This window comes from Nyctereutes procyonoides, unplaced genomic scaffold (genome assembly GCF_905146905.1).
Source record: "Nyctereutes procyonoides isolate TBG_1078 unplaced genomic scaffold, NYPRO_anot_genome, whole genome shotgun sequence".
In the NCBI taxonomy this organism is placed as follows: domain Eukaryota; kingdom Metazoa; phylum Chordata; class Mammalia; order Carnivora; family Canidae; genus Nyctereutes; species Nyctereutes procyonoides.
In genome coordinates this window covers 37,444,842-37,468,557 of record NW_026575042.1, presented here as the reverse complement: position 1 = coordinate 37,468,557, position 23,716 = coordinate 37,444,842, and the positions used below count along the sequence as shown (strand labels likewise).

Below are 23,716 nucleotides of genomic sequence, written 5' to 3'. Positions count from 1 at the left end.
ATCCCAGCCTGAACCCCGGGTGGCCTGGGCTTTGGCTTCCTTGCAGCAGCTGCCCCTCCCCAGATGGGGCTCCTGGCTCCTGTGGTCCCCAGGCCCTCCTCTTCGGCATTCCAGGCATACCTCCTGTCACCGCCCCACTGGCTCTCCCGCCCAGGACCTTTGACATTCTCCAAGGTTTCCTGGTTGTGCCCAACACTCCCTGGAAGGGCATCTGTGCCAAATCTTCTTCCCACACCCACCCTGCTCAAGCCAGGCCCCCAGGAGACCCGACCCTCCTCTCCCGGCACGGACTCCAGGGTGATGGGAACAGGGGCCCACACCCCTCCGTTATGCTCCCTGGTCCTCCCCAGGGGCTCTGAAGCAGCGCTGGCCTCTAGAGCTTTGTGCAACGATGGAGACACTCTGCATCTTCCCGTCCAACATGGTAGCCACCAGCCGCAAGTTGCTATGCTGCACATGAATGTGGCCGGTGCAACTGAAGCTGAAGTTTTATCTCATTTTAATGAATTTATTATTTTTTTAAAAGATTTACTTATTCATGAGGGAGGGGGGTGCGCAGAGACATAGGCAGAGGGAGAAGCAGGCTCCGCACAAGGAGCCTGATGTGGGACTCGATCCTGGGACCCCAGGATAACGTCCTGAGCCGAAGGCAGACGCTCAACTGCTGAGCCACCCAGGCGTCCCTAACTTGAATAAATTTAAACTCAAATGCAAGAAGCCGGCTGTGGCTAGTGGCTGCTGTACTGGATAGCACAGCCGTGTAAAATGTTTGTCATCCAAAATATCAGCCGTGCAGATAGTCTCCGAATATTAGATAGCACAGAATAATGGAGATCCTCTGAGGTCATCTTGTCGGATCCCCTCCTTCCTGCAGTGGAGGCACAAAGGCATAGAGAGGGGAGGTGACTTGCCCAAGGTCACACATAGCCGGCGGCTAAGCTGAAATGGGGCTGAGCCAGCTTACCTGGCTCCAAATCTAGCATTTTTTCCAAGACCTAACCCCTTCTTCCCTCTTTTCCACCCAACACCAGACTCTGGGTAAATCAAGTTTAGTTCAGCCTGAGAATGCTTTTTCAACTCTCAAACATCTGAATACTCCATTTTGCCACAACACTTTGAATAACTGAGGGAAGCTGACGGTGCCAACCAAAAAGGAAACAGCCCTGCACCTGCTGTGTACCTCCTGAGTGGCTCACCCAGCCTGAAGTGACAAGCGCCCGAGCCAACAGACATGCCTATCAGAGCCCTGGAGCTCCCCAACACCAGGGGACAGAACACAGGGCAAAATCCACCATCCAGAACCCACCCAGCTGTCCCACTGCCCGAGGTGCAGCCAAGAATATGAAGAAGCCAAAGCACGGTAGACAGTGGCTGGCCCAGACCTTGGCCATGGTGGTGGGGTAGGCTCCAGGCCCTGGGTCACCTACCCACCACCCAGATAGGGAAGACTGAGCCACAAATCCCCAGCCACGGCTCACTCAGGCTCACTGGACAACCCGAAGGAACAAAAGATCAGTGTGGGGCGGAGACCTGCCCAGGCCCACATGGGCGGAGACCTGCCCAGACCTTCCTTGCTCTGTAGAGGCCCCTTCTCTTGGCTGGACTGCCAGATGGCTCTTAGTAGACCCATGGAGCCCTATTGTGTTCACACACACCCCTAGAATCAGCTTCTGGAACAGTGACAAGGTGGAGAAATAACAGATGGGGTTCAAATCAGCTCTCCCACTCACTGCGCAACCAGGGCAAGGCTGCCAAACTTTTTGGGCCTCAATCAACATATCTATAAAATGGAAATGGCGATATCCACCTCAGTCAAAGGCCTCCTTCACCAAAGTTCATTCGGTAGAACCTGGAGGCATGCCCCAATAGAGAAGGAACTTTAAATGCTGCTTCTTTAAAACAAGGTCATTGCCTTTTTTTTTTTTCTTAAAGATTTTATTTATTTATTCGTGAGAGACACACAGAGAGAGGCAGAGACCTAGGCAGAAGGAGAAGCAGGCTCCCTGCGGGAAGCCTGATGTGGGACTCGATCCCAGGACCCCGGGATCACACCCTGAGTCGAAGGCAGACGTTCAACCACTGAGCCACCCAGGCGTCCGTCATTGACAACTTTTTAAAAAACAGTGAATCATCTGAGTCTGTAGGATGAAAGAAAATGCCACAGCCTGCAGGCCCCCAAGTCCAGCCTCTGCTATTCCCTAATTCCCACAGCCCTGGCTGGCTCCCCTCGGCCACAGACTCGTCGCCTTGTGCTCACCAACCCCGTCTTCCCCAGATCCTCCCAGGGCTGCCTCCACTTACCATCTAGGTCTCCAATTCCTCTCCCTGGCAGCAGCCTAACGACTCCCCCCGCCCCCATCATGGTCTCCTGTGTTGCTCATTTAGCCACATTTCTATCTAGATTTATCATAGATTTGTTTTTTTCTGCTTCTGTCTCTCCTCCTAAATTGTCATCACAATATCCCCAGTGCCTGGTACATCGGAGATGTTTAAAAAAAAAAATAGCCATTGACCGATCGGCTGAGTGATAGAAAGCCTCTCTCACTGTGACCATGGCTCTCCAGCTGACTGTGGCTCCATGGAGAGTGGAAAGGGGGCCTGCTTCGCTCCCCGCTGCAGCCCAGCTCCTGGCCCCGGTCAGCACAGGTCAGGCTTTTCATAAACACCAAGTGAGGGGATAAATCACCTTATAACCGCAGAATAGACTGGCCCACGCAGGACCGTTTGTGGCTGAGGGAAGAGCAATGGTTTATTTATACCAAGATCAAATTAGTGGCTATGGGCAGAGTGCAACTAATTTCCATTTACTATTCCTGGCTAATTGGAAACTTCTGAGGATTCCCTTTGCCGCCGTTTCAATGGGAAGCTTGTAAACTCTTTAGTGCAGATGCTGTAGGAAGAAAGTGCTCTTGTCTCTGAGCCTCGTCCTCCACCTGAACCGGTGGTGGTTTTTCACCCTGCCACGTGGACTCTGAGCTATCCAGTCATTCATTCGATAGATGTTCACCGAGAACTCACCATGTGCCAGATGCTGGGGACACCAGGACAGATGGGATGACATCGCCTCTGCCAGCAGGGAGAAAAACAGTAACTCCGGAGGTCTCAATACTGCACCTCCGCCATCCCAAAAGGTGCAGAAGCAGCACACATTCCTGGACCTCTCAGTCCTCACACACCATGACACTCATTCCTTTCCTGAGACTTCTTGAGTCTCCTGAACCCCAGAGGTGCTGGACAAACCATCCCACCCCCACTCGGCACCTGGCCTCCAGGTGAGCCCTCCGAGTGGCCCTCAGCCGTGACTCTGGCCCCTCACCCCAGAGGCGGCCACGCTTAGGAAGATGAACAGGATCCCACACGCCCTTCCTAGCCAGGCCTCGGCACCAGACAGACAGCTGTCATCCACCTCACTGAACACCAGAAGCAAACCTGCCTTCACCCTGGGATACCCTCGTGAAATGCATTTTGAAGGAGGAACATCAACAGGGACAAGATCTGGAACGTGGCTGTAGCCCCAAATGGATCACCCCAAACACTTGCACTTAAATGGCTCCAAAGCCAAGGCGACAATATCTTTGCGGGTGGCTCTGGCCCCTTGCTGTTCCCCAGCAGGGTCACCGGCCTCGGAGGCAGGAAAGGTGAGGAGCACCAGGTGCCTCGTCAGGTGTGGTCCAAGAGCATCATGACGGGCGGCCTGTGCCCACCGGGGCTCCCAGCAGGAGGGTCCCGAAGCAGGGCTCACAGCTCTATTTATAGAAACGCCGCCACTACGGATGAAGAACTAGGAAGAACCAGCACGGCAGTATTTTCCAAGCTCACGCTGTCTCGGCTTAATTTCATCCCAAGCAAATAAATCATTAAGGAGGCACCGAGTCTTGGAAGATCTGATGAAGAAGGGCCATTAAACGGTACAGCCTTAACTTGAATTATGGAAGGCCTCAGACAAGCAGCCTTATTAGTGTCTGGGCTGGGCTGTAACTCATGCTAACTGCCCCCTTGCCTTAACCAAGGGACACGACTGGGAGGATCAGCTGGCTTCCTGACCGCAGCAAACAAATGCTGCTGCCAGCCTGGGAGGCTGTTGGCTCTCCCCAGTCATTTCTACACCATCCTGCAGATGTGCTTACCCCGTTCATTGCTACCCCTGCAGCAACCCACTCCGCCTCCGCGCCGCTCCCGTGCACCCAGGTGAGAATGAACACAGCGTGGCTGTCCTGTACTTAGGGGGTTTAAATGCTGTGCCAGTGAGATTGCTGACGCCAGCTCCAGTAAACCCTTCTGCTAAGGCCCGAGACCACCAGGAAAGCCAAAGCAAGGCTCACGGTGACCCTGTGTGGCCTGGAGGTTAGAGGGGGGTGCTGAGCCAGCCATCCGGATCCCAGTGCAGATGGCTGCCTCCGAGTTTGTGCTGTGAGTGGGCTCTTCATCCCCTTGGCCTCAGGCTCTTCGTGTGGGCAGTGGGGTACCAGTACCTTCTCCTCTTCTGTGGGCACTAAATGAGCTAACATGCATGGGGCCCTTACTAGCATTCGTATAGGGCTATGGGGGTTTAAATAAGACGATGGGATGCATGAGCAGCACCAAGCAGTGTTTGGCCTTTTGTAGGTGCTCAATCAATGATTGTTGAACAAAGAGCCATTTCTATTTGCAGTAATCCTTTCCCAAACAAAGTTGGCCTCATGGAAAAGTCACGGATTTCCTTATATATACCTTGCTGGTAATTGTGCAAATTTGGGTTCCAGGACAGGTAAACTGAGTCACACAGTGGTTGAGGGAGGATGAGAACAAGAGGGAAATGGGGCTGGGTAGGAAAGGGAGGAAGTGTAGAAGACACAGCTGGACAGTGGAAGGGTGGGGAGTGGGGGGAGGGCAGGGTGCAGGAACTACCCTCCTGTCCGCCAAGCAGGAGGGGTGGTGGGTAGATTCAGGCTTGGTAACACTAGGCCTTGTCGGGGGGTGGGGAGGAAACAGGCCATATCCAACAAAGAGGTCGGCACAGACCAAGGCAGGGAGGAATAAGCAGACTGGTTTGGCTGCAGGACCAGAGTGGGGGTTAGAGAGGTGGACGGTGGGAGTAGGGGACAAGCCATGCATGTGGAAGCCTCGCCCAGTGCCCTTCCCTCAACATTGCAGCAGCATGAGACTCACCCAGGGGCTTGTCGGAAATGCAGACTCTTGGGCCCTACCCATACCTCCTAGGTCAGAACCTCATTTAACAACATCCCAGCTGACCTGAATGCCCATCAGGGTGTGAGAAGCACTGCTAACACCAAGTCTATGGGGTGAGTCCAATCATCAAACCCACTTTACAGATAAGAATGCTGAGGAAACCTACGCCTAGCCCATCCGGGTAGGACATGGAGGGACTGGTGATCCCTGGTCTCTGACTGTGCTGAACTCCCTGCTCTATGGTCTGAGCAGGGTCGGGACAGGGTCTCAGACATGCGGGAGGCTCGGGGGAGCCACAGAGGGTCTCAGTGCTGCCCAGGCTGCCAAGGCCACTTCCTAGGAAGGCGTCATTCTCCTCCTGAACTCTGACATGTCCTCTCTCATCTATGTCAGGGTTTCTCAATACAGGCTCATGAACCACATTGGATTCTCACTCTTTTGTTTCTGCATTTTCAAGGGGGACTGGAGGCCTGGGTTTTAGGTCTGGATCTGCTGCTAATTAGCCAGTGACCTTGGACAAGTCTTCCCAGTTCTCTGGTCCAGTCAGCTCCTACCTGTAAAATGGGGGTCTGGCATTGGCTACCAGATGGCACTTGTCCCATTCCAGTGCCTAGGGCCTGCTTCACCCTCCTGCCAGCTCCTCCCGGCCACCTCGTCTCCCCTTCCCTCCAAAAGCCCGACATGGGGCTCCCCCACAGCCGGGCCTAGTGACCATCTGTTCAGAGGCAGAGGCTGCCCCTCAGGCCCAGCACTTCGGCAGCTCGTCCCCACTGAATACATATGCGGGCCACAGCTGGTCAGTAGGCCGCTTATTTGGATCTCCTTGCTGAACACACGTTCACCAAGCAAGTCGCCCCCAGGAACCACAGAACACTTAAACCAGACACTTAGCTGGAAACCTTTGAAACTGCTCATGGGGAAGGCTCAACACTCTCAGCTCATTTGTGATAGACTCACAGTGGTCTTTGAACCTCAGGTGGTATTTCCATTAAGTATCTTTTTTTTTTTTTAAGATTTTATTTATTTATTCATGAGAGATACAGAGAGAGAAGCAGAGATACAGGCAGAAGGAGAAGCAGGCTCCCTATGGGGACTAGATCCCAGGACCCCCCAGGATCACGACCTGAGCCAAAGGCAGAGGCTCAACCACAGAGCCACCCAGGTGCCCCTTCATCAAGTATCTTTTTTTTTTTTTTTTTTTTTTTTTATTTATGATAGTCACAGAGAGAGAGAGAGAGAGAGAGAGAGAGAGAGGCAGAGACACAGGCAGAGTGAGAAGCAGGCTCCATGCACCGGGAGCTCGATGTGGGATTCGATCCCGGGTCTCCAGGATCGCGCCCTGGGCCAAAGGCAGGCGCCAAACCGCTGCGCCACCCAGGGATCCCTTCATCAAGTATCTTAAAGAGAAAAGAGACCAAAACCTCCCCAAACCAACATATTCCCTTACATGAAACCCCTCAGATTTCACAACGTGGACCAAAATATACGAACGACAATTATTTCCACACTGAATAACATTGACAGTAATTTTATCCATCTGTGGGAGCTGTGATTGTCATAACCGGCGATTTTTAAACCTACATTTCCCCAGGACCTACTATGTGCCAGGCACGTGCCCCGTCACTTTCTGTAGATCACCCACAATCCCAATGCCTGTGGCACAGTATATTTCTATTATCATTACAGATGAGGAAACTGAGGCTCCAGGGTGAACTGCCTTGCTCAGTGTCATGGCCCATGAGCAGCCCAGTCAGAAGGGAACCCCAGCTCTTCCCACGAAGCCCCACTGAGGCTCTCTGAGAGGGGGAGGGCAGGCGCAGACTGTTTCCAGTGGCCCTGCGTATGACTCCACGGCCTCCACGGCGGCCCACGAGCGAGCGACGCTCTCTTGACTGAGCCCGTGTTTCAAAGCCCCCTTCCTGCAGGCGGGACTTCCAAGAGTGAACCTACTCACGACTGTTCAAATGTGACCCCTCCCCACCCCTCAGAGCAGGGCCACTGTGTCTGAGCATGAACGGTTTTCAGCTGCAAGCCTGTGCCTTTTTGCAGAAAACAAAGGGTAGAGGCCAGTTTCTGAGTGTCCAGATTCTGAATTGAATTGCCCAGCCCATCGTGCCGCCTCCGCCTGGCCTGGGTGTGGGACAGATGTGCTGTGCTCCACACACAATGAGAGGTGGGAATGGGTCACTCTGGGGTCATGCTTCAAGGGGGCGGCCTCTCAGGGCCAGCCTCCCTCTGTTCCAGCCATCTGTGACTCAGGTCCTGCTCCAGAATAGAAAAGCTCTACAGGTGGCGGGAGGCCAGTATAGTCACATGTACTTACTCAGCACCTACTAGGTGCCCAGTTCCGAGCATGTCACCGAGGGAGTCCCTGCCTCCAACGGCTGCCGCCGTCAGCAGTGGCAACAGCAGCAACAGCACAGCAACCCACACCCATTCTGGCTCTGTCCTGTACAGGTGAGGGGCCAGGTGACTTAGCGCACTGACATTCACCTACATAAGGACTGACCAGATTATACAACTCCAATAGTCCGAGTCTAGCACTGTGTTTGAAGCCTCCTGAACAGCAAATTAATGTGGTTCTAATGTATTGTAAACTACAAAGCAAATCATTCACAAGATTCATCAAGTGGCCAGGATGAGCTCAGCCCTGGACATGGTACAGTCATTAATGCCGGGTAAGCACAGTAAGACCCACAGAGCCCTCCAGCGCCCCCCCCTCCATGAGCCACGTGCTGGACCATGCTTCATTTCTGCCTCATTTCTCATACAGCAGCTATGCAAGGCCCACATAATTATTCCCACTGCACAGATGGGAGAAAAACGAAGGTTCGAGGATGTTCGTTAGCCAGAAGGGGGCAGAAATGAAATTTAAATTGGAATCAAATGTTTACTCGCAAAGATTGGAAACTGCCTAGATGTCAAAAAAAAAAAAATGGGGGTCTGAATAAATTAAAGGATGATACAACCATACCAAGCAAACCCATGCAGCTATTAATAAAGAATGAGGCAACTCTCTGGCAATCATATTAAATAATCGCCAAGCTCTGTTAAAGGGAAAGGAAGATGCAGACCAATGTTTACAGCATGATCACATTCATGTAAAATTTCTCTGTCATAAAATTCTGGAAGGACACATGAGAAACTATTAATGGTGGTTGCCAGCAGGGAGGGAGGCTGGGGAGCTAATGGCCAGGGGGGTATTTCATTGTAATATTTAAATTTGTTGCTATGGGGGTGCCTGGGTGACTCAGGGGGTTAAGCATCTGCCTTCGGCTCAGGTCATGATCTCAGGGACCTGGGATCCAGCCCCATGTAGCGCTCCCTGCTTCGTGGGGAGCCTGCTTCTCCTGCTGCCTGCTGCTCTGCCGACTGGTGCTGTCTGTCTCTCTCCCTCTCTCTCTCTCTCTTTCTGCTAAATAAACAAATAAAATCTCAAAAAAAAATTTGTTGCTATGTGCACAGCTTGCCTCTCAAAAGTATATGCATAGATATTTTTAAGTCCCTTCTGTATTGACTTCCGCACACGCGCCTCCTGGGTCAACACCGCTCGTCCTATGGAAACTTACTCCATATCCACTTGGGGAAAGAAGGTACACATGTGGAAAAGGAAGTGAATGGGGCAGATGGGGTGCACTCGGTGCTAAATGAGGGTGCAGGGGGCAGAGCCCTGGGCTGATGATGAGTTGGGATCAGGGCAGAAGAATAGGGCAGAGAAGTGAAGGGGAGACCAGGCCTGGGTGGAGAGGGCAGAGGAGCGAGGGGAGACCAGGCCTGGGTGGAGAGGGCAGAGGAGCGAGGGGAGACAAGGTCTGGGTGGAGAGGGCAGAGGAGCGAGGGGAGACCAGGTCTGGGTGGAGAGAGCAGAGGAGCGAGGGGAGACCAGGCCTGGGTAAGAGCAGAGGAGCGAGGGGAGACCAGGTCTGGGTGGAGAGAGCAGAGGAGCGAGGGGAGACCAGGCCTGGGTGGAGAGAGCAGAGGAGCGAGGGGAGACCAGGTCTGGGTGGAGAGAGCAGAGGAGCGAGGGGAGACCAGGCCTGGGTGGAGAGAGCAGAGGAGCGAGGGGAGACCAGGTCTGGGTGGAGAGAGCAGAGGAGCGAGGGGAGACCAGGCCTGGGTGCAGAGGGCAGAGGAGCGAGGGGAGACCAGGTCTGGGTGCAGAGGGAAGAGGAGTGAGGGGAGACCAGGCCTGGGTGGAGAGGGTAGAGGAGTGAGGGGAGACCAGGCCTGGGTGGAGAGGGCAGAGGAGCGAGGGGAGACCAGGCCTGGGTGGAGAGGGCAGAGGAGGCTGGGAGGACTGTGGCACCCTGTAGACACATGGGAGTCGAGCAGGAAGGTGGGGAGTTCAGTGCAGACTGGCTCTGGCAAGGGGATGGTGCCCTTGTACTCAGCCCAGTAGAAAAGTCTCTCTGGCCTTCATCAATACCAGAAGCCTTGGCCGGCTGCCAGCCTCTTCTCCTGAGCTGCTGCGCCAATAAATACTTGTTGGCAGGTCAATTAAACCATCTAGGAACAGCGTCTGGAAATACAGTTTCCCCGGTTCGATGCAGGTGGACAAGACCTCCCTGCCAGTTAGGCCTGAGATCCTCCGTTTCCTCCTCTCCACCCCCCCAGGAAAGGCGCCCTGGCACCAACACCTGCTCTGCGGAACCGGGCCCTACGCGGTGGGCAGAATGGGGTCGGGGCTGGCCCAGGCGGCAGGGGGCAGGGCACGTGACTCTTCGGGCCTGGGTTTAAGCACAGCTCTGCTGCTGGCTACCTGCTTGGCCTTGAGCAAGTGCACAAATTCTTTACCTTTCCAAGATTCCATTTTCCCATCTACGAGATGGAAATAATGGCAACATTGCCCCAACGTTTACTGTATGGGTTAAGAAAGATAGAGGACACTTGGCCCAGAGCACAAAACAGGGGTGGTATTTAAAAAAGTCTGACCATTGTGAGCCCCCTGTCAAAGTGGCACGGGGCTCCAAGCCCACCTGTCCCTGTCTGGGGCCCCTCTCCACTTCCTGTGGCGCTCACACACCACTCACCACCCAAGACCTCCAGGGCAGGAGACAAAGCTGTTCTGTCAACCTTTCTGGCCTCCAACATGTGGCAGGAGGAGCCAGGGAGCAGAGGAGCAGTTCTGGAAACCAGCCTGGAGCCGATTCCAAAGGCCTGGCCCACCTCACAGCAGTTGGGCCAAACCTCACAGCAGGTGGGACATTTTCAGTGACATTCTCCCGTTAGCGACCAAAGCAGGCCTGATTCCCAGACACCGCTGGGGCTGTCTTGATGCAGCTAACTTTTCAGAACACCCCGTGGAGCTCTGTGCTGAGCCAAGAGCTTTGAGGGCTGGAGATGAAGGCAAGAGGGAGGAGAACAGCCGGGACAGCGTCTCACGATCTCACCCGGATCCACCGCGGGAGGAAAGGACCAGTTGGCTGCGTGGCCACCCCGCCCGGTGGAGCAGCCTCTCCTTTTCCTTCTCATCCTGCCCCCTTTGCAAACATCTCCACAAGGGGCCCATGGGGCCAGTGTGCCTCGGTTTGAATGTTCTGGTTCTCCTAGTTACTGGCTGTGTGACCTCGAGCAGCTTACTCAGGTTCTCTGTGATTCCATCTCTTCATTGTAAAATGAGATAATAAAGGCATCAGCTGAAAGACTAGCTACAAGGATTAAATGAGTTATAATTTGTGAATAGGAGGCCAGCCCAGACTAAGCACTACATAAGAGGTAGTTATTGGTGGTGTGTTATTACTGCTGTTATCATTTGGGCTGTGGACCCCATCATCCGGAGACAGCTTGCCCAGTTGCCCGGCCTCGGATCCATGCTTCGCTCATATGGCAGGGCCCTGGGCGTCCTGCAGCTCTTTACAGTAAACCCTGAGATGCAGAGCTGCTTCGCTCCATGCCGTGGCTGAAGAATGCATTTAAGATAGGACAACATGCTTCTAGGAGCTCTGGCCCCCAGTGCTTCAGAGTTAAACGTGGTTAGTCCTTTTTAAGTCTTGCTTTCATAGGCATAAAAATTCAAAAACTGAGAAAAGGATATCCATCAACTTACTTCCATCACATTAGAGAGAAGCTTCCATTAAGGCCACTTTTGTTGTAACCCCTGGGGGGAATCCCAGGGCTTGGCTCAGCTCGCCTGGTTAATGAAAGCAGTGAGCACCAATTGCTATGTGTGTGCTCTGTGCCCACAAGCTTTATCATGTCCATTTTACAATGGAGAACACTGAGGTTCAGAGAGAGGAAGTAATCCTTGTGGCCAGCCTTCTGGTGAGTGATGAGGCCAGAGCCGATCATGCTCTGTGAGGGGCCCTGGGCACAGTTCTCTCCCCGATGATCTTCTAGGGAAGCCACCCCAGAGAGCAGCCCTGCCTTTCTGCTCCAGAGCCTGCCTCTGACTGTGCTCTCCCTTTTCCCCGTCGGGTCTGAGTGTGGGGACTTGACATCATGTCCACAACCAATGTTGGCTCAGAATTCTCACGTACAAAACCCCACCTTGGGTCACCGTCCCTGTCCAGGGACTCCCTAGAACCAAACCCTTCCCGGTATCCAGGGCTACCCCTGGTGGACATCAGCTCAGGTCACCAGCTACAGGCATCACACAGTCCCCTCCCAACCAGCCCCTATCAGACTCCACTGCAGCATGTCCTATGGCCCGTTCTATAGTCAGGGCTTATCCTAGGCTGACCATGGTCTTTCAAAGCCCAGAACAGCTCAGGCTCCCCCTTTCTGCAATCATACCCTGCCCATAAGAGAGAATATTACTCCTGTCTGGAGAACAGGCCAGTGCCATAGCAGACAAGCCAATCCTGACATGGGACAACAGATGCTACAGGTTTGCATCACCTGACATCTTGGCCTTCCCTAGCCTTTTGATGAGCATTCCAGCTCCAGCCAACCTCAAAAGTCCCTGCCAGTGAGGAGGAGGATGGAACAGACCAAGTTTCAGCCTCACCAAGCTTCTCTAGCCACCTGAAGGATCCAAGAGCTCAAAGTGCCCCCCAAACAGCTGTCCTCTCTCATCCAGCTCCCCACCAACATTACACCAAGGAGGATATCATGGCTTGACTGCTCCTGAGCCTAACATGCATGGGCGCGGCCACTGGCTACAACCTCATTAGCACCTTAGCTTTGAACCTGAAAACAAAGCAACAAATAGCTGAGCATGAACCAATACCCAAGAGGAAGCCCACCTTGGGGGCCCAACCGTTGGCTCAGGGAGCTCCTACTGGGTATCCATGTCAGTCCCTAATCTCACCTACCATATTATTGGCACCACCATACCAACCTCCCATTCTACTGATAAGCAGAATGAATTGTAAGGCATTAGAATGGCTCACCAGGGACACAAAACCATTGAGCACTGGGGATGCAGTTGGAACTATGGCGTGTCAGACTCCAAAGCCTTGTATGCCAAGTCCACTCTTCTCCTCCCATGATAAATCCTGGCAAGTAAGTCTTCCAATTCTGCTTGAAAGGAGTGTTTGTTGTTGCTGTTGGTTTTCTCAGTACTGGGTTTGGCCGGTCCTCATGTCTATCACATTCTCCACAAGGCACTGGGATGACTAAACTAGCCTTTCTCAGGACACATTCATCTGGTCCTAGATCTAACCAGTTAATCAGAGAATACAGAACAACACCTTGCCATCGATGGTAATCTTTGTCTAACATCCGTGAAAATGAAATCTGAGCAAGAATGTCGCCTATTACACCAGAGAGCTGAGCGTACCAGCTGGCCACTTTCTGTTGGCCCTCCCCCCTTGAAATCAGTAAACCTACCCTACACTCAAGGAAATATAAATTTTACTTGAGTAAAATCTTCTTCTTGACTTCTTTTCTGGGATCTTATTCTCAGTCCCTCAACTGAAAGGGAGGGGGGAGCAGGGGAAAAGAATAGGCTTTGAAGGCCGATAGACCTACATAAGGCCTGGTTCTCTATAGCTCTACTCTTTAGTTTTCTCATCTCTGAAAAGGGGGCAATTACAGCTCTCATCTGATGTGAATAAACGGGAATTCTGGCTGCAAGCACCTGCCTCCGTGAGCTTCATCCGGGCTGCGGCAGGAAGTGTCATGTGTGGATGAGGAGTGTAGAAGCCCGCAAGGCTCCACTCAGCTGGCAGCCACACATGCCTCTGTGCAGAGGCCACCCTGCCTCCCTGAGTGACTCCCTCCTAACATCATAACCAATTTTGTTGCAATGATTTTTAAGCTGCTTCACAGCATGATGGTGCATGTTAAATGAGAGGAGGCCGAAGAGCTGCCAAGGATCACCCCCCAGTAGCCTGGGGGCTTGTCTGCAGCCTGCAAGGGTGTTTTGTTTGCCAACATGGTGTTTTCAACAGCTGCCAACTTCAAAAATTGGGCTCTTTCACACAAGTCTAGATTCCTGGGTCCTCTTGGAAAAATCAAAAGACTCTACAACTTCTGGCGCTCGGTCCTAGGAGGCAATGATCAGCTATAGAGGGGCAGGTGACCCCTTTTAACAGGCAATTCACCAGCAAGAGCTGGAAATTGGGTGTTTGGTCCCTGCCTTCAGCAAGCGGTCAATAAATGATAGTTGTTATTATCACTGCTTATTACTTATCAGTAACTCAGAGTGCATGGCATTCAAGTACAGGAACTGTATCTTCTACTGTCACTCTCCCCCTGCTGCGGGCTTGAGGCCTGGCACACAGGAGACATCATTTTGCATGACCCTTATGCAGGCAGCAAGATTCATGATTAGCAGCAGCACAGGAAATCCTTATTAGGTGCCACTCACTGTTCTAAGCACTCTGCCTACATTATTATCTTAGTCGAGCCCTGGCAACAGCCCTGACCCAGATTCCTATCCCTGGGCCACTTTTGCACGTGGGGAAACTGAGGCACAGCCCAAGATCACCAAGCCAGTAAATGAGAGCATCCCAGAGTCCGTGTCCTCTGCACGGGCAGGGTCATCCCAAGCGACCACGGAGGGCAGGGCCTCACCTGCTCCCTGCCACCCTCCCGGACGCCGCCAGCACCAGGCAGCCTCTGCTCCCCACCGCCGCCCCCCTGGGCACTTACGGTCAAGGCCGTTGATGTAGCGCATGGTGACTTCGCAGTGGCCCCACACGGCACTGACCACCGGGTACAGCTTCTTGCCCTTGAGGCCGCGGAAGGCCACGCCCAGGTACTGGCCATCCACGACGAAGCTGAGCGTGCCCTCGTCCATGTCCAGCACCACGAGCAGCGAGTCCGGCAGCGCGAAGGCCTCCTCGGGCCCCAGGAAGGCGGGGTAGGCCACTCCGGGCCTGTTCTTCCCATCGTGGTAGAGGCGGCTGCGGCCCAGGTCCCAGCCCCACGACTCGGCGTCACTGCCCACCAGGGCCGTGTAGCCCACCGAGTGCAGAGGTGCCCGAGCCGTGGCCACGCCGACTACGGCGTGGGTGCCACGCTGCCGGGCCGGCCAGTTGATCTGCCAGGCGTGCAGGCCGCGCGCGTGGCCCACCTTGCCCCGGATGCCATCCGTGCTCTGGGCCACCGGGTGCCGGTGGAAGGTGAGCCGGTCGTCGTCCTTGACGAAGACGTTGAGCGAGCGGTCCTCGGGGTTCCAGGCGTGCCGCAGCTGCACCGCCAGCCCCGCGGCGGGCATGTCCAACAGCTGGTCCAGCCGCGCCGGCCGCCCCGGCTCCGGGCCCTGCAGCTCCCGCTTGGCCGGTCGCAGCGCCGGCTCGCGCACCTCCACCGACTTGAGGCCCCCCGACAGCTTCTGGCCCATGGTGCGCTGCCGGGAGGGGGCCGCCGCGGGCCACCGCTACCTCGCGGGGGCCTCCGGGCTGGGTACCAGACTTCTGGACCGCACACCTCCGCAGCCTCTACCGGGCTGGGGCAGGGGCCCAAGCTCCTGGAAGAAAGCAGAGGGCATGGGTTACGACAGCCACTGTGCCCAGGGGCCGGGCCCCTTTGCATGCATTAATCATAACAATTAACATAATATCACCTGGCACTTATCTAGTACTTGCCATGTGCCAGACACTGTTCCGAACAGTTTACATCTATGAGTCCATTTAATCCTTAAGCCCTCCTTGTAAGACGTGTACGGTATTATTCCCCTTTTATAGTTGAGAAAACTAGATTACAGAAAGGGTAACTAATTAACTGGCGTCCCATGGCTGAACAGGTGCTGAGCTCAGATTCACATTGAGATCATCTGGCTCCAGAGTCCATGTTCTGCTCTTCTAGTGATCACAGACAATTTTAGAAGTAAGGACGGAGCCTAGAGGAGTAAAGTGATTGACCCAAGACCACACAGAGCCTAGAGAAGAGCCCAGGTGTATTTGGTCCCAGTGGACTAGGCCTGAGCCAAGACACAGGGGATGCAGAAATATAGGGTGTGGCACATTGGTTCTCAAGCCTGGCTTCCCTGTATCTAAAATGTAGCCAGGCTCGAGAAGAAAGACACAGAGTGAGGATCCAACAAAATCACCCAGGGACATGGATACAGGACAACTATCTGAGGATGGGTAGTGTCTCCATGGGAAGGTGAGTGGGAGGCAGGGGAATAAGGGGGCTAGTGTCCAGGCTCTGGAGCCAGACAGAACTGCATCCAAATCCCTGTCTTCCTCTCTAAGCCGTGTGTCCAAAGAAAGGTCTCTGAGCCTCTCTCAGATTCTAGTTTCCTCATCTGTAAAATGGGGACAAATAGCACCCTCTGGGTAGTATGGTAACCTGAGAGACAATAATATAAAGGGCCAAACCTGAGACTCTATGGGCAAGATTTTCCTCTCCGGCTCTATCCTCTGGACATCCCACAAGTACCCCTTCCCTTTGGATGGACATGTTCTTTCTTTGGGCACATAGACAAGGTCAACAACACTGACCCCGGACAACCTCCTCTGAGGCAGGATCCTGGTTTTCAGGGAGGAGGACTTGGCTACCATCTCGAGGAGGCCAGCCAGAATCCCGGATGCTTGGACTGCTTGGATGTGGGGAAAGATGGAGAAGTGAGCCCTGCAACTAGCTCAGAGCAGAGGCATCTACCCTCCCCTCCAGCCTAAGAGCTGCTGGGCTGAAACAACTTCCCCTGAGACAGACCAAGAGGTAGGCATTTTTCATGCCCTGCCCTGCCTGGCCACAACCTCCCACCCAAACAGTGGCACACGGCCAGCCACAGTCCAAGTGGAAAAGAAGAGAACTCTGCAGCCACACAGCATAGCAGGTAGACTATGGATTCCTTTTTAACTCTATTTTACTCTCAACTCCCATTTTCTTTCCTTTCTATTTGCAGACCCCCGCTTCAGCACATGCCAATCCTATCCCAAGAGCTCTGGCTAATGTTTAATCTGGTGGAAACCAGAGCGCGTAAAAATGTGCAACACTAGACAGTTCTAAGATAGCAGAATACAGTTACTCCTTTTCCTATCCCGAATCACCTAAAATAAAGGAGAAAGAGAAAGAGAAATGTAAATGTTATCTTCAGCGAAACTAGAACACATTTGTAACCCGAACCACAACTTCGAAGGAAAGACTGCCAAGAACAGTAAAGGGCTGCCAGAAACAGTGAAGATCCGACGGGGGCGAGAGAGCACCTGTGGCCGCAGATCTCGGAAAAAGCTGGCAGAGCCGACCAGTAGCTGGCACTCCCTGATGGAAAAAACCAAGGGTTGCTAAACAGAACAGCAGGAGCTGCCTAGGACACCCTGAGGATAGAGGAGGGCAGGGCTGGCAAAGGAAACTCAGGGCGCCATCATCACAGGAAGCAGTGTGTCAGTGAGGCAGAGTGAAAGGAGGGCCTGGGCAGGGCGGGGAGCCCAGGGCTTCCAGATCTCTGCTGCCTGGGTAGAAGCAAGGCCAAAAGAAATCATGGCCACGGTCCTGGGAACAAAATTACAACAGACCAGGGAGCGCTCCTGCTCTCCTAGGATACTTCCTGGCCTCTCCTCTACATAAATCCATTGCAAAATGTTGACCTAGAGAAGCCTCGCCTCTTTCAGACAGGAACAAGCACACAATAGAGTCAAAGATGCTTCCAGGAGAAATAAAGGAGGAAAAGGGGAAAAAAAAAAAAAAGGCAAACCAAGAAAATTCACCAGAAAAAGGCTGCTGTGAAGCATATGAAAATTGTGATTAAACGTGTAAACTAATTTTGTGATCACTCATTTCAGAAGGGAGACAATTAGCACCATCTAAAAAAAAAAAAAAGACAAAATGCATCTTACATAGTTATAAAGGCAACCATCGGAAGAACTGAAAATAAAATACAAACTTTCCAAATTGTCAGAAAGAACACAAAATAAAACAGACCACACAGTGAAAGATTTTGCTGTAAGAAGCAATAGAAACAATAACACAAAGACATAAAATAGGATAGTAAAACTAAGCCTGAAACACTAGCTATGTCAATGAATGGCCATGGTAAACTACAAAAAAAAAAAAAAAATCTAAGATTGGAAATCAAGACTCTCACTGTATGCTACTTACAAGAGACATCTCCAAAGCAAAGAGACTCAACAGTATTAAAGATCTAACATACCAAATAATGGCCCCAAAATCCACCACAAAAGCTACAGTAAACATAAGAACAGACAGATACACAGTAGGGGCAGCTAACTTTACCTTTTTTAGCTTATGACAGGTCAATGAACCAAATTAAGCAAAGAAATAAAAAAAAAACAAAATTGCATAATTAATAAGACAGGTCATTTCCCATTTATTAGGCTGCAAATAAACCACACAAAAAAAGCAGAGATAATACAGAATCTAACAACACAAAATAAAAACTAAAAACTCATCACAAAACTATGATACAGAACCCTACCACTTAGATATTTTAAAAAACTCTCTTCTAAACAACTCAAAAAAAGAAATCTATATAGAATTTGCAGACTATGGAGAGAGTAAGAATAACAAAACACATTCCATATCTTAAAGCCCGTAGGATCCTACTAAATAGAAATCATAGCTGGTGTACTTATACTAATAAGTATTAAAAAATTAAAATACATGAATTAAGCATCATAAAATAGAAAAATAATAGAACTAATAAAAAACTGAGAACTAGTTCTTCGGGGAAAAAATACCACAAAAACAAAACCAAAGCAATAAAACCATATTATATTATCTATTAAAATGTATTATATCATTATCATGTTGATAGTATGTAATGAAATGATGTAACATAATGCATAATAGTACTTTATCTCTATGGTCTTCCACAAACCCATAACCCCAGTCTTATCATGCCAAAAACATAGGACAGATTCCAGTAGGGGGCATCCTACAAAATACCTGACCAATACTCCTCAACACAGTTAAGGCCATTGAAGAGAAGGAACATCTGAGAAACTGTCACAGCCAAGAGAAGCCCAATGATAACCAAATTTAATATGGTGGCCTGGAACAGAGAAACAATACCAAGTGAAAACTAAGGAAATCTGAGTAAAGCCTGGCCTTCAGGTAACAATGTACCAATACTGGTTCATTAGCTGTGATAAATGTACCATACTAATGTAAGATGTTAATAATAGAGAGAACTGGGTGTGAGTATATGGGAACTCTACCTACCTTTTTTTTTTAATTTTATTTATTTATTCATGAAACACACACAGAGAGAGAGAGAAAGAGAAAGAGGCAGAGACACAGGCAGAGGGAGAAGCAGGCTCCACGTAGGGAGCCCGAAGTGGGACTCGATCCTGGTTCTCCAGGATCACACCCTGAGCTGAAGGCGGCGCTAAACCGCTGAGCCACTGGGGCTGCCCTCTACCTACTTTCTACATAGTTCTTCTATAACTCTAAAACTATTCTAAAAATTAAAGACTATTAATTAGAAAACATTAAATCAATTTTTAAATTCTAGAAAATTCAAAAACATGCACAAAACGTAAAAATCACCACCTGTCTTGGTAACCAGATGTAAACACTATTAGCATATGGATTATATCATTTAATCTTTTTTTTAATCTACAAAATATTAGTGAATTTTCTTTTTAATATTGGCATCATGGACTTTTATTCACGTTATTTCACTTAAAATTAAATAATTAACATTTTCACATATAACTAAATATATTTTAAATGTGGGGCTTTGATGACTCAAATAAACAATAAAATATACCAACCACTTAATCTGATCATTTAAGGGAGGGAGAAGACACAAACATAAGAAATAAGAAATGAAAATGAGAAAAAACCAAAAGCACTCATAAAAAAGGTTAAACTAGCTTATTGTTTCAATGTGGGGAAACATTTATGACACAAATTACAAATATATGACAAACTACTGTAAATTGGTAAGAGAAGACCAACCCACACACGGAATGTGAAAGATACAACAAATAGTTCACACAAAAAGAAAAACAAATGGCTCTTTTGAAAAGATGCTCTACCAAATGCATAATAAAAGAGAAACAAGCTAGAACTACAATGAAATGCCAGTTTTGTTTATCAGATTAGCAAAGCTCAAAAAAACAGATAACAGCTTCTTGGAGAAGCAGACAGGCTCAGACATTGCTAAACCGAAGGTAAAATGCTGTACGTAACCTCAGTGGATGACGAATTAGCACCATCTCTCAGAATTGCAAATGTGTGTTCCTCTTGACCTAGCAGTTCTACTTCTAGTTATTTATTTAGTATTAAATACGCAGAACTACATACGTATTATGTACACATATTATGTACACGTATCATGTACACATACGTATTATGTATAGTACACTTATAAATCAAATATTATATATATTACATATACACATAGGCAGCATTGTTTGTAATAGCAAAATATTGGGGGAAAAAAACTAAAGACAGGCCAAATAAATTATGATAATTCATATGATGGAATACTATGCAGCTGGAGAAAAGAACATACTGACATGGAAGATTCGACAGAGATGAAGCTCCAGAAACAAAAGTGCAGAGTATTCTGTGCAGTACACTGCCATTTACTGTGGAGGGAAGGCAGAGGAGGAAGAGGGCAGATGAGGGGAGTGAGGCGGGTGTTTAACCCAAAGGGCCCAAATGGAAATGAAGAGCAGTTGTATCTACAAGAAAACTGGACACTGTAGTTCAGTTAACAAGACAACTTGCTTTTTTCTCTATCTTTTCTCTAGTCATCTTGGAGCTTCATAGCAACCTTCACCCAGCCCTTGAGCCTCAACCAGATTATGAGGAATAAGCAAAATTGCGTGTGAAAGGTTCAGGGGAGATTCAATTAATAGAACCAACACTCCTCCAGGGTCACCTCCGTAAGTCTATACTCTCTGCCCTAGCGCATCTGACTGCGAGGGGGCTGGAATCTGCCCCTTTTATAATTCACTTAAAGGCACCTTATAGTCCCATTCTAACAGATCGGAAAACTGAGGCGCCAAGAGGTAGCAGCCTGAGCAAAGTGAAATGGCTAAACCACAGCAGAGCTGATCCCACGCTGAACCCAAAGTCCCCACTACATGTGCTCCTCGGCGCTGTCTCCATCACTGACCGTGAGCATCTGCACTCACAGGTGGCATGACAGCTGCTTCACAGGAAGGCATGTGCCCCTTTATTCAAAAGGGGAAACAGGCTGAGAGAGGCTCCCAGCAAGTGGCAGGAATGAGATGGACCCACGGGCCACGGTAGGACAAGCCCGTGCTCTTCCATCTTCTTCTACAGTGTGAGGAACGGGGCCTGTGCGCGATGCCAGCTGTAATCAGTGCTGTGTGGCCTGCACAGGACGTGTCTAAGGAAACTACTTTATCCCTGTACACACCAGGCCAACTTTAAAGGCGGGCGGGAGGCAAGGCAGACGTATGACAGTCAGCACCTCTGCTGCGCCCCCCAGGGCAGGGCCTGACCAGAGTGCTCAGGTCCATCTGCTACTGGAAAACTAGCGACCTCGCAACGTAACAAAGGGCAGGTTTGAATGCCCGGCTGCCCCCCCGGGCCCCAGGCCGGGACGTAACCTCTCTGACACTCACCTGCAAAGTGCCGCTAACTCAGTGCTAACCTTGCCTGCCTCTGCAAGGATGTCTGTAGAGTCTGGAACGGCACAGGGCACCCAGGAGCTGCCCAGGAAATGGGAAGAGCTCCTCCAAAGTGTGTACGTTCTCCGACCTTGCCATTTCGGTGCCTGAACGAACGCATCCTAAGAGAAGGACCACGGGAGTGCGCTAGGATTCAGCTAAAGAGGGCAGGATGGTTCATAGGAGCAAACAACGGACGTCAGTGCACACGCTCAGCAACAGGGGATTACGTCTTAGCTTCCAGCCCAGATGCCCAGCTGCAGTGGGGGCTCTATCCTGCTCTCAGCAACCCTGCACCCCAGCGGGACTCCCTGCCTCAGCAGTCCTCACCCCAGGGAGGTCCCAGCTCCTATGGCCTCCTGCAACTGGTAACTGAATAACGAATGCAGGAAAGAGGGGCTAAATCATTTGGTTTTGGCCCTGTGGAAACTGTCAAGGGCAATGGTCAGGACCAGAATCCAGGGACAGGGTGACCGGCTGACTCAAGGTCAGAGCTGGGAGAAAGGAAGCTCCGAACAGAGTCCCAGATCCTAAACCTCCCCCCCCCCCCCCCCCCCCCCGCTATAGGTCAGTGGTGGGTGGGGCTTCTAGTCCTTCTGGCTTCATCTCCCCAGTCCTGCCTGACAGCTCCACCTTCTCCAGGAAGCCTGCCCTGATCCACCAGGCCTCCAGGCACCTGCCCTGCAACTCTGTCCATCCAGAGCCAGCCTGGGCTCTCTGATCCTGTTGATCTGCTTTTTCTTTTCTTTTTTTTTTTCTAACTCCAGGAGTGTTCCTCTGAGCACAGGAAGCTTTCACCTGGGCTTCTCTGCTCCCCAGGGCACAGACACAGGCACCGTGCTTCAAACACAGGGTAGAGGGATCCCTGGGTGGCGCAGCGGTTTGGCGCCTGCCTTTGGCCCAGGGCGCGATCCTGGGGACCCGGGATCGAATCCCACGTCGGGCTCCCGGTGCATGGAGCCTGCTTCTCCCTCTGCCTGTGTCTCTGCCTCTCTCTCTCTCTCTCTCTGTGTGTGTGCCTATCATAAATAAATAAAAAAGTTTAAAAAAAAAAAAAAAAAAAAAAAACAAACACAGGGTAGAGTACATGTAGGAGTGTGGGGAGGTGACACTGAGCTTCAGGGGGGTGTCGCTTTCTGCTCTTTTTAGAGGATGTAGTCAGGAAATGGGGACTTGGGGCCTCATTCTGCCACTAACACTGTCATCTCCTCTGAGCAGCTGACGCTTGGCCGTCTCCAGTCTGCCCTTTGTTAGATACAGCCGGGCACGCTTCCTGCCCCGGTCCTCATTTATTCACTCAACAAACACTTGGAGGATAGCTGCCATGTGCCGGGCCCGTGGTGCTGGGAGCCGGGGATAGAGCAGTAGCCCAGTCAGACTCCGTCCCTGCCTTCTCCCTTCAGCCAGAAGGAGTGGGCGCCTGTCACATTTCTCTTCTCGTCTCCACCACAGAACTTGGCCCTGGGCCAGGCACACAGGCGCTACAACAAAGTCCAACTTCCTGCTAGGAATCGGGTCACCTCTGAACCCAGGAGGCAGAGGGCACACTGCACGGGGCCTAGCGACGCCTCTGCCGCACTCCCCGCAAACCAGACTTCATCTCTTAGTCTCTGCTTGGATGGGATGCTTACCGACGTCCCCGGACGCCCCGGGCCTTCAATGATAGCTGAGCGAGGAGACAAAACCCCACACTGCCAGTCGCCCCTCCCGGGACCCTGGTGGGTGTCGCGACCTGACGGAGAAATGAGGAAACATGAAGCGTGGAGGCCGCGACGCTCAAGGAGCCGCAGCGGTCTGCAGATGTGACACGCAGTCCCCAGAGGCACAGGACCAGAACTGCCACTGTCAGAGGCCCGTCCGCCGGCTCTCCCGGGCACGGCGCTCCCACGAGCCCCACGCTGCAGGACTTGGCAATGGCTGGGTGAGCCGCCCTCCCCCCAGGGCGGCCTTTGGCTTCAGACTTAGGGGTGAGTATGGATTTCATTCCTGCTTTTAACCAGCAATAATGCTGCCTCCCTGGGGATCTGGGAGGCTACAGGAAAGTCTAACACCGGATGGCTTCCCTCTAGGGAGAGCTGGCCCCAAAGGGGTCATACCCAGTGACAGGTCTGAATTATGACAAGGACTATGAAAAACACTGAGGTCTGATACCATTCGAGTTCCTTTAACAGACTCGTACTGCTTTCAAGTATCTGCTATGGCATTTGTAAAAAAAAAAAAAAAAAAAAAAAAAAAAAAAGCCAAGCTAATCTAATCATGCCCCTGCCTACAGTCCTTCGCAGCAGGATGAAGTGCAGACTCCTAACCCTAACCTCCCCAAGTGCCCCTCCACTAAACTCCTCCACTGCACCCCCATCCCCCTGCCGAACTTCCCAACAGGCACACGGCAGCCCACACATCCCTGTCCCAACCTGCCGCTGCCTCCCTTCCTTCCCTCTCCCTGCACACCCACCCCCCAACCATGCATGCATCCGGGTAGTTCGGCTGGGTATCAACACCTCTGGGGAGCCCCCTCCCCTACCCGCAGAGCCCCTGGACTTGTCCACCACACTTATCACCGGAGGCCTCGAGTCTCCTTAGCTGCCTCCCTCCCACCAGCTAGG

General features: G+C 51.5%; 1 protein-coding gene across 3 annotated transcripts in view; it reads right to left on the bottom strand.

The window, feature by feature from the left end:
* SPSB4 (splA/ryanodine receptor domain and SOCS box containing 4) overlaps nucleotides 1–23,716 on the bottom strand; it is an 80,995-nt gene that overhangs the window by 49,832 nt on the left and 7,447 nt on the right. For 2 of the 3 annotated variants that reach the window (XM_055320863.1, XM_055320861.1), the window contains exon 2: nucleotides 14,206–15,025. In XM_055320863.1, the coding sequence (XP_055176838.1) occupies nucleotides 14,206–14,899 (694 nt within the window). In that variant the 5' untranslated portion in view covers nucleotides 14,900–15,025. Of the gene's footprint in view, nucleotides 1–14,205; nucleotides 15,026–22,744; nucleotides 22,846–23,716 lie in introns of all 3 variants that reach the window. The other variant, XM_055320862.1, reaches the window with a different exon arrangement.